The sequence below is a fragment of the Perognathus longimembris genome, unplaced genomic scaffold (assembly GCF_023159225.1).
Source record: "Perognathus longimembris pacificus isolate PPM17 unplaced genomic scaffold, ASM2315922v1 HiC_scaffold_5241, whole genome shotgun sequence".
In the NCBI taxonomy this organism is placed as follows: Eukaryota; Metazoa; Chordata; class Mammalia; order Rodentia; family Heteromyidae; genus Perognathus; species Perognathus longimembris.
In genome coordinates, this window is record NW_025960647.1 from 267,512 (window position 1) to 282,364 (window position 14,853).

Here is a 14,853-nt window from a genome sequence, read left to right on the forward strand (position 1 = left end):
ATTCCCTTTTATCATTAACAAAATATTTTCAGTCTGGATGCCAGTGGCTCATGCCTGTAATCCTAGCTGTTCAGGAGGCTGAATTCTGAGGATCACAGTTCAAAGCCAGGTCAGGCAGAAAAGTCGATGAGATTCTTCAGTTAACCAATAGAAAGCCGGAAGTGGAGCTGTGGCTCGTGTGGCAGAGTGCCAGCCTTAAGTGAAGGTGTCAAGTGAGAGTATAAGGCCTGGAGCTCAAGCCCCAGTATTGGTGCGTGCGTGCACACACACACACACACACACACACACACACACACACACCACCCCTTTATGTTATGTAGAGATTTTAGATGCCATATGTAAAGTATTTATCATGAGGAAAGCTACTGACAAATTGGATACACTAACATCGAAAGAAACAAAGACAACTCATAGAGTGGGCAATAAAAGTTGTAATAACTGAATAAGACAGTGATACATTTCACAATGCCACGTAGCACTGGTTGCATCTATTTTTGACTGTTGGATTACATTTCCGTCAGTTACACAGTTGTGTTTGCCCTCCCCTGGGGTTGTTGGGACATTGACAGGGTGCTTCCTGCCTCGGCCAGGGGTTCTGGAAACCGTGATGATGCGAATCCTCAGGGCAGGCAGTGTTGGTAGCAGATGGATCAGATCTTCTCCCGGCTTTGTGGGAGAGGAAAGGTCTACCGAGCCCTCCAGGTCCTAACAGCTGCCTTCCTGTCACTCCTCCCAGAACATTCTGGAAACTCCTTGGGAAGTCTTTACTGCTGAGCTGCTGTGGTTAGTCATGGTCGGTGCCGCGAGAAAGCTTGGCTTGCAGCATTGTGTTCCCAGCCCACTGTCTTCGGGAGTCAGATCGTTTTTACTAGGAACTGGCCCTTGTGTTGTCGTGTGTGTGTGTGTGTGTGTGTGTGTGTGTGTGTGTGTGTTCATGTGTGCACATGTACCAGTACTGTGTCTTGAACTTGGGGCCAGTCCCTTAGCTTTTTTGCATTGATTCTGATCTTTCCCTTGTAATATAGCTCCTCCTTTGATTTTGCTGCATTTAAAAGTGATTCCTTGGTTTTTAAGTCTATTATTTTTATTACTTTTAAATGCAACAAAATCAAAGGAGGAGCTATATTACAAGGGAAAGATCAGAATCACTGCAGAGTTCTTCACACAAACTCTCAATGCAAGGAGAGCCTGGAATGGTATAATCCAAGCCCGGATGATCAACAACTGCTAACCCAAACTGGTGTTCCCAGCGAAGTTATCACTTACATTTGATGGTGAAACCAAAACCTTCCATGACAAAGAAAAACTGAAGGAATGCACGAACACTAAGCCAGATTACAAAGAATACTAAATGGAAGCTTACAATCTGAAAAAAAAAAAGCAAAGTTAAGGAAACACATTAGACAAAAAATCACTAGAAGACTAGTTTACTAAGCACAGCAAGAGGAAAGAGCAACATGTAGGAAACAAAGAAAAGGGCGGGAAACACGACACATCTCCCCATACTAACCGGAAGCATCAACGGACTCAATTTCCCAATCAAAAGAAGCAGAGCAGCAGATTGAATAAAAAAAATAAGATCCATCCATTTGTTGTCTCCAAAAAAACCCATCTCACAGTCAAAGATAAAAACAAGTTCTGAGGAAAGGAAGAACAGAGATCTTTCATGCAAACGCATCCTGCAAGAAGACAAGAGTAGCCATACTGGTATCTGATAAAATACAGACTTCATTAAAATCAGTACGAAGAGACGAGGAAGGTCATGACATATTAACGAAGGGAATGATTCATGAAGAGAAGATCACATATTTATGCACCACACAGTGGAGCACCTAAATACATTAAATGAATACTTTGGGACTTACAGAACATGATAGATCCTAACACAATAATAGTAGGAGATTTTTAATAGTCTGCTCTCACCGAAAGGCACGTCAACCAACCAAAGGGTAAGCAAAGAGGCCTCTGAATTAAAGGAGACCATAACTCAAATGGACTTAAGAGATATCTACGGAGTATTCTACCCAACGACGACCCAATTCATATTCTTATCAGCTGATGGAACGTTTCCCAAAATCGATCATCTCATAGTACACACAAAGAAGCTGAGCAAATATAAGAGGGCTGAGATAACTCCTTGCACCCGATCTGACCACAGTCCAAACAAACCAGTCCTTAACAACAAAACGTGCCACAGAAAACACCCAAACACTTGGAGGCTGAATAGCAAACTACTGAATAACATCTGGGTCACAGAAGAAATGAAGGAGGAAATCAGAAAGTTCAGTGAAAACACTTCACAACACAACCCCTCCCGGCTCCGCCCCCCTCCCCATCCCGCCGTCCTGGCGCCTGGAGAGAAGGCAGGGCTCTGGGCCAACAGCGGAAGCAGAACTCCGAGCGGGCAGCCCGGGGCTGCGGCCGGAGCCGTCCGGAGGAGCCGGGAGGGCAGTCGCATTGACCCCGGACGTCCATCCATTTCCACCTGGGCGTCCCCATCGCCCCTCCACTCTGCCTTGGGGCAGAGGGTCAGGCCCGGGAAAGGCCACTTTCACGCCGGCTTCCTGAGGGGCGCCAGGACGGCGGGATGGGGGAGGGGGCGGGGCCGGGCGGGGGCGGGGCCGGGCGGGGGCGGGGCCGGGGCCGGGCGCCAGGACGGCGGGATGGGGAGGGGGCGGGGCCGTGCGGGGGGCGGGGCCGTGCGGGGGCGGGGCCGGGCGCCAGGACGGTGGGATGGGGGAGGGGGCGGGGCCGGGCGCCAGGACGGCGGGATGGGGAGGGGGCGGAGCGGGCGCCAGGACGGCGGGATGGGGGAGGGGGCGGGGCCGGGCGCCAGGTCGGCGGGATGGGGAGGGGGGCGGAGCGGGCGCCAGGACAGCGGGATGGGGAGGGGGCGGGGCCGGGGTCGGTCGGGGGCGGGGCCTGGAGGGGGCGGGGCCGGGCGCCAGGACGGTGGGATGGGGAGGGGGCGGGGCCGGGCGGGGGCGGGGCCGGGATGGGGCGGGGCCGGGCGCCAGGACGGTGGGATGGGGAGGGGGCGGGGCCGGGAGGGGGCGGGGCCGGGCGCCAGGACGGTGGGATGGGGAGGGGGCGGGGCCGGGCGCCAGGACGGCGGGATGGGGAGGGGGCGGGGCCGGGATGGGGGGGCCGGGCGCCAGGACGGCGGGATGGGGAGGGGGGCGGGGCCGGGCGCCAGGACGGTGGGATGGGGAGGGGGCGGGGCCTGGAGGGGGGCGGGGCCGGGCGCCAGGACGGCGGGATGGGGAGGGGGCGGGGCGCGGGGCGCTGCGGGCCGGGTCCGGTCCCCGAGGTGGGAGGCTCGACCGACGGAAGCCAGCGCGGCCTTTCCGGGTTGCGGGTCGCGGGGCTGCCGGCCCCGGCTCGCCCGGCTCCTGCTGCCCGGCACCACCGCCGCTCCCGCGGGGGCTCCGGGCGGGCGAGCTCGGGGGCGAGGCCAGCGCCGGGCCGGGCCTCCTCCGCCCCAGACCCGATGGCCCTGGCCGGGAAGCCCCGTCCTGGCAGCGTGGAACCGGGCCCTGGCCTCCCCGCCCTTTCTTTCCTGTCACACGTGGTGGACGTTTTCATTCAGCAAAGTAAAACTCCACCCCTTCTGCTTCCCAAGGATACTGAAAGAAGGCCATCGGGGCTCGGGGCCTCCGGGGCTCGGGGCCTCGGGAGCTCGGGGCCTCGGGGCCTCAGGGCCTTGGGGGCTCGGGGACCTTCGGGGGTTCGGGGGGCTCAGGGCCATCGGGGTTCTGGGCCTTCCGGGGCTCAGGGCCTCGGGGGCTCAGGGCCTCGGGGGCTCAGGGCCTTGGGGGGCGGGGGGCCTCCGGGGCTCGGGGCCTCCGGGGGCTCGGGGGGCTCAGGGCCATCGGGCTCAGGGCCTCCGGGGCTCAGGGCCTCGGGGCCTCAGGGCCTTGGGGGCTCGGGGACCTTCGGGGGGCTCGGGGGCTCAGGGCCATCGGGGTTCTGGGCCTTCCGGGGCTCAGGGCCTCGGGGGATCCCGGGCCTGCAGATGCCCAGGGCCTCCAGATGCTCACTCTTCCTTTTCAGCAGCACTGTGAAATTGCTCGGGCCTGCATTGTGACCTTTCCTCCCGCTCCCCACCCTCCGCTTGCGCCTCGCCCAGCCGGGTGGCGGCCCCGAGTTCCACTGCACCACTTGCGCTCACCCCCAAGGCCCAGCCCTCCTGTTCCTCAGATGCTGCATTTCCCAGTCCTGCGTCCTGATAAAGTCTCACGGGCCTGTGTGTCCAGACCTAGGCGCTCTGCAGACTGCAGTCCTTGCTCGAACCCAGGCCTCGAGAGCAGTGGCCGGCGACCTCCCCGCGCCTTACTAAGCAATGCGCGCCTGTCACCGCAAAGTCCTCTTGAACAAGCACAGCGCTGCGGCTCTGTCTCCTCAGCCAGCCATGAATGAAGGCCACCCAGGGGCGAGAGCCAGGCCTAGCCTCACAGCGCCCCATGATCCCCTCTGAAAGAAAAAGCTGGAACATGGGGAAAGGGGGCAGCAGCCGAAGTCAGAGGGGAAGGCTTAGAAAACAGAACAGAGAGTGACAGCCACAGTGGCCCGCAGTCTGAAAGGAAAGATCCTAGCTGCAGAGGAGGCTGAGATCTGAGGAACGAAGTTCAAAGGCAACCCAGGCAGAAAACTCCACAAAGTTCCTATTATCCTATTAGCCAGCCAAAAAGCTGGGCCTGGAGCTATGGCTCAAGTAGTAGAGCATCAACTTGGAGTGAAAAAGCCGAGACAGTGGTCTGTCCCTGTGTTCAAGCCTCAGTGTGTACTCTCTCTCTCTCTCTCTCTCTCTCTCTCTCTCTCTCTCTCTCTGCAGGGTTCTGCTAGACACTCTTACAGGCAAAACACGGTCTTTCAAAGTCTGTCTTCTCCAGGGGAACAGCACCTGAGGAGTTTGGATGGCCTGGGTTGGTCCCTTCCTCCTTAGCGAGTCTTTTCCATCTTGCTATGTAAGCCTCTGCTGCCGTCCTGATTGCTGCCATTTTCCAGGAATTTACCTGTGGGATTAGGGAGCTGGCTTTTCTGCCTTTCAGTCGTGTGCCTACCATGTCCAAGTTCTCAGTCCATGTGTTTGGCTGCATGAATGAAGGAGCTCTAATGAGGAGAGGGGCTTGGTGAGGTTCAAGACCGTAGAGATGTTGGGGGAGGGAGCCCCCAGAAACAGGGAAGCAGCTGAGGGGTGAGCGGTTCTGGGAAGGCAAAAGAGAAGTAACAAGCCTGGGGCTGGTGGTTTATGCCTGTCATCCTTGTACTCGGAATGCTAAAACCGAGTGTCTGGATTTGAAGCCATCTTGGAGAGGAAAGTCCACGAGATTCTTACCTTGAATGAACCACCAAGAAGCCGGAAGCGGAGCTGTAGCTCAAGTGACAGAGCGCCAGCCTTGAGCAACAAAACGCCAAAGGACAGTCCCAGACCCCCGAGTTCAATCCCTAGAACCTCACGTCCAAGTCTTAGTATGGGCAGGGACACCCCAAACCCACCAAGCCAACAGCTGGGCGGAGCTGAGAGGGTTGTAGAGTTGGGTGTAGCCCTCTTGTGCCCCTGAGCTCACTCACAATGTGGGCCCCTTTCCCCGGCAGGACTGAAGGGCCGAGTGCAGTTCACGACGTGACCCACGGCAGCTCTCCAGTGCCCGCTGGAGCCTGGTGGTTTCAGCCTGGTCCCTTCTTGGGCTGGAGGGAGGGATTTTTGTTGTTGTTGTTGTTGTCGGTCATGGGGCTTGAATTCTGGGCCTGCGCAGTTCCGTCCCAATGATGTCCAAGGCATAACACATTACCAACGTGTCTCTTTTGGGTCAAGGCTAGCGCGCTATCATTTGAGCCGCAGTGCTTTTCCTGAGTAGTTTATTGGAGATCAGAGTCTCATGGGCTTTCCTGCCTGGACTGGCTTTGAACCACAATCCTCAGGTCTCAGCCTCTTGAGTAGCTAGGATTACAAGTTGTGAGCCACCAGGACCCGGCTGAGCGAGGGATTTTAAATCCATACTTTTGTAGCTCTATCAGCTAAATGTCTTTCAAAGGACAACTTTCTGGGGAGAGGCTAACACCTCTTAAACCACACGGGGAGCCCTTTCCCCTCTGCCGTCCTCACTGAGTATCTAGCCAGCCTCAGCTGTAGAAGTCTGGGTTCGGCATCGGAGCTGAGGTGGGTTGAGAAAGTTCCTGCACTCAGCTGGAGAGAAGTCCCTGATTGAGACTGACCAGAGGGCCAGTGTTTCGGTGGGCGTCATCTCCCAAGGCCGCCCAGGGAAGTGCTCTGGTTTGGGTGTGAACGACGACACCGTGACCACACTGGCATCTCACTGCGGACCCAAGCCCGGGGCCAAGAACAAAGAGCCGGCAGGCAGGGGCAGTGGAGGGCGGCTGGCATCCGCTAGGAGAAGGCCGCCACCCCAGCAAGCCTGCAAACCTCGCTCTACAGGAAGGCGAGATGTGAGGATCTTGGTTCCGCGCCAACCTGGGCAGCAAGTCTGTGAGACTCTTACGTGCACTTAACCAGGGGCAAAGCTGGAAGCGGAGGTGCAGCTCGTGTGGTGGAGCACAAACCTCGGGCAAAAAAGTCAGGGGGAGAGCGCACGCTCCTGGATTCCAGCCTCAGTATTGGTACACACGCCCGAAGGAACACCAAGTCTAGTCTGTGCAAACTGACTGGCTTGATGGATTTACTTGGCACTTCTGGAACGGAGGTGGCGTCTGTCCCGCGCTATTACAGTGCCTGTGACTAGCAAAGGGGCTTCTTCTCATGCAAGGCTGGTTGCCAGTGCCCAGGATGGCAAGTCACTGCCTGAGAACACGTATCCACCGAGTAATCTCTGCTTAGTCTCCAGAGAGCCAGCTTCCGGTGTGTCAGGGGCCCACGAGGATGGGTTTTCCATAAAAGTTGCACATGAATTATCTTGGAACTCCCGGCAGGGTGAAGATAGGAGAGCCATGGGAGGAAGGCATGGGTTATTAAACAGTGCCATCCCAATTACGTCTAAGGCAAGCACATCACCAACATGTAAACGGAAGGAAACACGCGTAAACACTGAGGACCGAGCTCCTGGGTGCGATTCTCAGCCATGTAAGTTTCTCAGTTATTACGTATTTTGTGTTTAGCTATCTTTTAGGATGCATGTGTGTATATATATTACATATTACGTGTTTTCTTTATCTACTCATCTATTGATTGGCAGTGAGGCTGATTTCATAACCTAGCTACTGTGAATGATGCTGTCATAAACATGGGTTTACGATAAAGATATAGAAAACTCATTTAAAGTCTTTGGGTACTTAGAGAGAACGAGGGAGAGAGTGACGCTGTTCAAAAGACAATGCGCTCATTACCCGAATCATGTATCTGTAACCGCTCCGTACAGCACCTTTACAATAATGGACAGAGCAGTTGGCATTGCTGAATCCTGTGCTAGCTCTACGTTTAGTTTTTTTGAGAAATCTCCACATTGATTTACATAGTGGCTGGAAAAAACCCAGAATTCTAATGATAGATTGCATTTCCTATGTCTTTTAGCTTTAAAAATCTATTTGAATGTGAAAGTCCGTATTGTTTACTTGCTGTGCTATTGGGTGGTGATGTTTCCTTTCGTGTCAGATCAACGTTTGTCTAGCCCTCTTGTGTCTGGTCCAGCTTTTCTACTACACTGATGGAAAGGACACCCAGAGGGAACGGTCTGAGTCACAAGCAACACACACACACACACACACACATACACAGTGGCAGTTTACTCATCCAACACACACACACACACACACACACACACACACACAGAGTGGCAGTTTACTCATCCATCCGGAAGAATGATATTATGCATATCATTGGCAGGGAAATTGAGAGCCCTTGGGAAAAATTATGTTAAGTGAAGGAAGTCAGGATCGGAGTGTCAAAGGATGCATGTTTTCTCTCGTATGTGGAGGTTAAATCTTAATTATAAATATATATGTGAACATACACAGATGTAATAACTAAAGCATGATATATTCAGGAAAGGATTCCAATAGTGTAATTCCTTTGAACGGCTAACTTACAGTTTAACAACACGAACACCAGGAGGCTGAAACCTATGTTGTTGGGTGGGTGGGGAGGGAAGGTCAAGGGGAGAGGGCCAGACAAATGGGGGGGGGAGGGGTGGATTGGTGAATGTAGTCTCAGCATGCAATGGAATCAGGTGAATTGAGGGGGCAGGGGAAGCAGAGATACAAGTGAGGGAGAACAACGAAAGAGGAGACACTGACCAGGACAGATTGTAGTCATAGGTGACAGGTTGCATTGAAACCCTGTCGTACAACTACTTAAAGGTAATTAAGAAATCAAAAAGATTCTTAAAACATAGCAGCCTTTGCTCAAAGCAAATATAACTCTTAGTCAAATCTGCATGTGACTTTTTAAAATGTTATTTTTGTTTAGCTTTGGCATTTGTTCTTTTCTTTTTTCCTCCCTGGAAGGAGCCGTGGTAGGGGTTAGACGCAGGGATTTTTTTTCCAGCTCCCAATCAGAAGCTGGGTAACACCCATTGCTCCTCCCTTGTCCAAGTGGGAGAAGATGGCTATGAGATTGTGTTATATAGCAGGATTTGTGCCCGAGATGGCGAAGGACGAGCCTTCGAGAGTTTCACGATTCCAAAGGGAGATTTACTCAACCTCACGACCGTGTGTGTTGTTTGGATTTAGGAGAGAAAGCCACTCACCGAGAGCTACAGCTTCTGTGCACCTGCCAGGCAGTGCCCCAGGTGCCATGGCCTTGAAGCCAGGACTGACGAGAAAGCTTGGTGAGGTGAGCCCAACGTGGATACCATTATGTAGCAGCAAGCCACAGGCCTGCCTCGCAGCCTCCGATCTGAGAACTTCCTGAACATGAGAAGCCCAGTTACTCAGATACTGTGGGTGTAGCAGTAACCATGATGGCATGTCTCCATTTCTTCAACCCCACCCACCCTTGATTCAAGGTTGATTCTGTAAAGGCAGAAGTGACAGGGATTATGTTTCTGCACCATCCAAGTAGACCTATTATGATTTGAATCAGTACAGTGACATTCATGTAAACAAGTAAATGACGGCTGCTCTAGTTATCTTCTTCCCTCTTTTCCTTAGGTACCAAGGATGTTCTGATGGCTAGTCAGCAACTTTTCACTGAAGACTAGATGATTAAAGTCATTTCTAAATCTCAGACATGTTTTCAAGTGCCTTAGGATCATATTTACATGAACTATAAGTTAAGATGGTCCTATTTCATTCCCATGAGATGTCCAGGCCTTTGTGGACCAATCTGGAGGATGAGAGAGTTGAACAATGTGGAAAGTCTTCAGTCCCTCCGTTTCACCTGAGTCTCTTACTGTGTCTACTTTATAACCCGAGGCATGGTGCTTAGTAACTGCTCAGTGACTACTTGTTTACGAATTTCTAGTTCTTGTGCCCCTTTGATCTTAAACGATCGATCCAGACGGGGTGACTAGCAAGGAGTTTTCACCTGGAGACCAGCAGTGACCAAAGGATCGGGCTGGGAGAGGGTCAGGATGCCGAGAGGGCCAAGGTGCGGATCTCGACGGGGCTCTGGGCACACGGGGACACGGAGCTGACGGCGAGAGGCTGTACTGGCCCTGCTGAAATGAAGACCGGGTGGGGGGCTCTGGAGAGACACCCCGATAGTCCTGTCCTCCGTGGCTCCCCCATGCTGTCTACACGGGCCTAGTTCTCGTGAAATTACTCTCAATCAGGTTGTAAGCGGGAACCAATGGGACCCCCCAGGGCCCCGAGTCTCCTGGGTAGAGATGGGTAAGAGGAAAGGAGCTGTTCCTATCAGCAGGGGCTAGAGGGACAATCGTGGGTAGACTCTGAACCCTTGCGTAGGGATGGAGAAGAAAGGAGGATAGGAAGCTGGATGTCAAGCTTGGCCCTGACCTCAGAGGAAGACGGGAGAGGACACCGATTCCAGATGAGAAAGTGGAGCTACGCAAAGAGTCCTTCCCAACGTTTGCCATCATTTTAGAAAGGAAATATCGCTCTGTCTGTCCCCTCCCCATCTCAGTGGCGGGGGTGGGGGTGGGGGGGTGTCTCAGCAGCGGGTCCCTCCTCCGCAGGTCCCCTGGACCGCTGGGATTCTTGGGGTTAGTCCCTTTTCCCTCTGTTACCTAGAGCAGGAGAAGGTAAGGAACCCACCCTGAGCCCCCAAGAAACAGCCCTCCACACTTTATCTTGTGTACCGCTCTACACCACCAGGAGGCAGAGCCTGGGGGAGGCGGCGTGGGGGAGAAGCACTGGCTCATAGCATTGCATAGGGTGTGGGGAGGGGTGCAGGAGGGAAGGGAGAGGGGGAAACCTGGAGTCAGCTCTTGTGAATGAAGGTCGGTCACTAAGAGACCGGCTTTCACACCCGCTGAACTGAAAGACGTTTATTGAGTTGCTGGCACCCGCCCCAGTACAATTCCAGCTTCGTCTCCAAGAAAGATGGTCAGTTGTGGGGTGTGTGTGTGTGTGTGTGTGTGTGTGTGTGTGTTAGTCTGCCTCTTGTGGTTCATAGCGTTTCATGTTTTCCTTTATCCAGTGCAGGAACTTTGAGACCTTGGTGCAGGCTCGTGGAGGCGTCCCGTTAGCTCGTCCATAGGAGATAATGCCCTGGGCCACGTTATTACACACGAGGGGGCCTCCCGAGTCTCCCTGTGAATAGAGGAGGAAGCGGATTGAGTTGGCCATCCTTCTGTCTCGGTCCTCCATGCCAAGTGGGACCCCACGAGGGTAGCCCGAGTGTCTCCTGAGAGATGAATGGTGGTAGAAAGCCAGAGGCAGAGCAGGCCCCTACGGGCTGCTACATTCTGACCAGGGATGTTGGTGGTGGTTCAGCTCACTCCGGACGGCCTCGGTGGTCCCCCCCAGGTCCTACGACCCTCCCCCGAAGAAGGCAGGAGGCAGATTGGCTCGGGGCTGCAGTCGAAGCAGGTGAGCGCGGAGGATGGGCCACGGGCCAGGAGTGAGCGTTAGTTCTAGGATACCACCGGACTGTCATGACCTCAAACTCAGAGGACACAGATCCCGAACGCCTGTGCCCTGGGATTGGGCTCAGTGCCGTGGGCTCCTGCCTCAGGGGGCCGTCTGCAGAGGCCCTGCGGTAAGAAGCAGAGGCCCTGCGATTCCCCAGACACAGCCCTCCTCTCCGCCCAGGGAGAAGTCACGGCCTGGCTCTCCCCAAGTGCCTGTCCTCTCGGGGGCTGGGTAGACGGATGCTGAGCTTACCCTAAAGGAAGAGCTTCTCGACGTTGGGTCTCCCACGCAGATCTCACTGGCATTGTTGTAGTAGCCACGCAGGGAGGACTCGCACTCCCGGTCTTCCTGCACTGTCATCTCCACCTCCTGCAGCGTCTTTGAGGGGTTTCCGCGTGGGGCCGTCCACCCCCAGCCAGCCACATAGCACCTCTGTCCTGGCTTCGCCCGGGACTTGCCCTTGGGCAGCCGGAGGGGCTTCACGGCGGCCGTCTTCTTGGCTTTTGTCTGCAGCTGATGGGAGAGAAGCAAGCGGAACCCATGGCTTTCTGGATCTAGATGGTCGTGAGATCAGTGGAAGGGAGGGGTGGGGTGGGGTGGGGGGGTCCTGAAGGAGAAGCTTGTCCCGCAGGAAGGAGACGGGGGCGCGTCTTACCTGTAATAACATGATGTCATTGGAGTGGTCCTTGGCGTTGTAGTCCGGATGGGGGATGGCCGTTCTCACAGCGAAGACCTGCCGGGTTTTCTCCTGCTCCTTGAGGTTGTGGGCACCGAGGGTGACGTTCATCGATCTGCACATTAGGAACAGCGCGGTTAGGGCTGGGGCCAGAGGAGGTGCAGCCCGAGAGCATGATGCGCAGGCTACGGCCGGGCGGTGGCTGACCGACACCGGGGGACCGGGGTGACGGAGCCGTCGAGGTGGAATTCCGGAGCCGTCAGTAACTGTGCCAGAGGGCCACGCGCGCCGTCACTTTACATGGCACTGTACTGCCGACCTAGCTCCCAGTACCCAGGCTAGACCTGCGGTGATGCTCCCCTTTCCCAGGAGGTGTCTGTCCCCCGCCCCCATCCTCACCCCCCGGAGCAGTGAGCCGCCGTCAGCACGAAGTCCTCTCGGATCAGGAAGCCGCCGCACCTCTTCCGATCGCGCCGGACCTCGAACTCCAGGTAGGCCATGTACGGGCGGGAGTGGGGCCTGGCCTCCCGTCCCCCGATGATCTCCCCTGCGGGACAGGCGGGTCTGACCGTGGGCGCCCCCGAGTTCTCCGGGATGGCCCGGGCCTGCCCCTCCTCGGGGCGGCTGAGATGCAGCCGCTGTTGTGTCCCGAGAGCGAGGGCCGGGCCCGCGGGGGCGCGCAGCCAGCGCCCCTGGCCTCCCCGGGGCTGCGGCCGAGGGGCCGCGCAGCGCTGGCTCGGGGGGTCTGAGAGGCAGACGGGGGGGGGGGGGAGCCTCACGTGGTAGATCCCGCCTGCCGCCCGGGAAGAACAGAGGCCGGGAACGGGGAGACCCGTGCGGGGTCCCCAGCTCTGTGGTCGCCTGTGCGGCCCTGACCTCACCCCAGACGCAGAAGCCAGGCATCCGCTCCCCCCACCCCGGGCCGTCTTCCCGCGCCCTGCTTTCCAGCTCCCCCCGCCCCCCGAAACAGCTTGCCCTGGGGGACGGCGGGTGGGGCTCAGGGAGGGCTGGCGTCACCAGCTCTCTGGGGAGCAGTGTCGCCCCGGCCTCGCTCACGGGTCATCGGGTGTCCCCAGGCCTGCTGCGGGGGAGGCGGGTCCTCGGGGCGGGGGTCACTCACCCGCCTCGGCGCTGGGGGGCAGGCACAGGGCCAGCAGGAGCAGGAGAGGCCGCATGGTCCCGGGGCTGCGGGGCAGAGCTTCTGCAGCGTCGCCGCAGCGCTCACTTTAACCCCCGCGGGGGGGGGGGGGGGGCGCAGAGACCACGAGTGTTCCCGTGATTCATCGTTGGTTTTCTATGAAAGCTGCGCCCCCCCTGCACCCCCCGCCCCCCCGGCCTTTGCCTGGTGACGTGTTTCTGAGCGATGGTGTGAGAATCACACCGTGACCACATCAGCGCCCACAGCTGATGGTGCAGAGACAACCCGCCCGCTCCTGCCGGGGGGGGGGGGGGGGACCCCAGCGTGCGAGGCGGGGGCTGCAGGGTGCGGGGTGGACGGCGGAGGCAGCGGCTGAGGGCCCCGCGCTGCCAGGCGCCGGGAAGCGCGGGGGGGGGGGGGGGCTCTGTGCCGCGGGGAGCCGGCACTCTGTTGGGGTGGCAGAAGAGCCAGCACGGAGCACGGAGCCGGTGCAGGGCCACCGAGCGCTGCCCGCCGTCGTCAGGAACGCTGGATCGGGACGCCCAGAGGGCCCCCCACCCGGGCAGCCAGGCACACAGCGCGTCCCCCCCCCCCCCCCCGCTCATGAGGGGACTCAAACGCCTAACACCACGGAGCCCACCTCTCACTTCGGCGTCCTCACCCAAGCTCCCCCCTTGAGATCTGGTGTGCAGAATGAACACATCGCGACGACCCCATAGGTGGAGTCTGCCGAGCCGCGCAGGCCGGCGTCGCGTCCGCACCCGAAGAACAACTGCATACAGTTGACACTCAAAAGCATGAGTTCAAAGGCTTTGAATGTGGCCTAGTGGTAGAGTGCTCGGCTCACATACATAAAGCCCTGGGTTCGATTCCCCAGCACCACATATACGGAAAACGGCCAGAAGTGGCGCTGTGGTTCAAGTGGCAGAGTGCTAGCCTTGAGCAAAAAGAAGCCAGGGACAGTGCTCAGGCCCTGAGTCCAAGGCCCAGGACTGGAAAAAAAAAAAAAAAAAAAAAAAAAAAAAAGAAGCATGAGTCCTTCTCCCCAGATCTATGCTGTTGAAAAATCCATGTGTAATTTCCAAAATTTATGTATGAGTAGCTTGCAGTTGCCTAGACTTATCTTTACCATCTACCATTGATTGGCACATATTTTATATATATATATTACTTTTTATTTAGAGAATACTTTTTTAGTTTCTATAATCAAACCCATGTACATAAGACCTTACATAGTTAATTCAGTGCATTTACCCCAGTACTAAGGAAAGAATTAAGTTCAACGTTTCTGACCAATATGACTAGTATTTTCTGTACAATGCCAACTCAACATGGTAAACTGGCATACTTTTTCCAAAGTTGACAGCAGACCTAAAGTTTCCAAAAATTCAAATTACATATGTATATATTTATATAAAATACCAATAATAGCAGTGTGTTATGCATCTATAGTAGGAACAGCTTTTCTGGGTTCTGTAGTCAGTCATCTGAACAAAATTAGACATCCAGCACTCCTCATTAATAAAAAGAAAAAAAAAGATAAAAGACAAACCCCAGATGGGAAATTCTGTTTCTGCTGTTTGGGTTTGTTTTCTTCTTCCTGCTCCTATGCCTCCATTTGCAAATGTTTTGTAACTGATGCTCATGAAGAGAGCGAGTACTTGGAGGACTAGGTTTTTTTTTTTTTTTTGGCCAGTTCTGGGCCTTGGACTCAGGGCCTGAGCACTGTCCCTGGCTTCTTTTTGCTCAAGGCTAGCACTCTGCCACTTGAGCCACAGCGCCGCTTCTGGCCGTTTTCTATCTATGTGGTGCTGGGGAATCGAACCCAGGGCTTCATGTCTTCGAGGCAAGCACTCTTGCCACTAGGCCATATTCCCAGCTAGAGAGCGAGTACTTGGAACTGTGAAGGAATCCCACCTAGGAAAGTGCATTTCTTTACAGGGCTGTGTCACCCATCCTTTAGGTCCTCTGCTGAAAAGTAGAATCAAGTTTCAATAATGTCTTTTTAATTGTATCCTCTAGCATTATAGATGTAGGACAGCACTGTGTC

At 55.6% G+C, this 14,853-nt stretch overlaps 1 protein-coding gene across 1 annotated transcript; it reads right to left on the reverse strand.

The window, feature by feature from the left end:
* Positions 1 to 10,496: 10,496 nt before the first annotated feature.
* On the reverse strand, positions 10,497 to 12,870 carry LOC125345053 (granzyme B-like). Its single transcript, XM_048337304.1, has 5 exons — positions 12,786 to 12,870; positions 12,065 to 12,212; positions 11,645 to 11,780; positions 11,242 to 11,502; positions 10,497 to 10,668 (listed from the first exon to the last, which is right to left on the reverse strand). Exons 1-5 carry the CDS (start codon positions 12,838 to 12,840, stop codon positions 10,507 to 10,509), a joined length of 762 nt encoding a protein of 253 aa, XP_048193261.1. The 5' UTR covers positions 12,841 to 12,870; the 3' UTR covers positions 10,497 to 10,506.
* Between the last annotated feature and the right edge of the window lie 1,983 nt (positions 12,871 to 14,853).

Coding starts and splice junctions, on each gene's coding strand:
- LOC125345053 (XM_048337304.1), bottom strand. CDS start 12,840: ATGCGGCCTCTCCTGCTCCTGCTGGCCCTGTGCCTGCCCCCCAGCGCC. Junction 11,781..12,064: donor GCGGCTCACTGCTCCGGGGG/GTGAGGATGGGG, acceptor CCTAATGTGCAG/ATCGATGAACGTCACCCTCG. Junction 10,669..11,241: donor CGAGAAGCTCTTCCTTTAGG/GTAAGCTCAGCA, acceptor CTCTATTCACAG/GGAGACTCGGGAGGCCCCCT.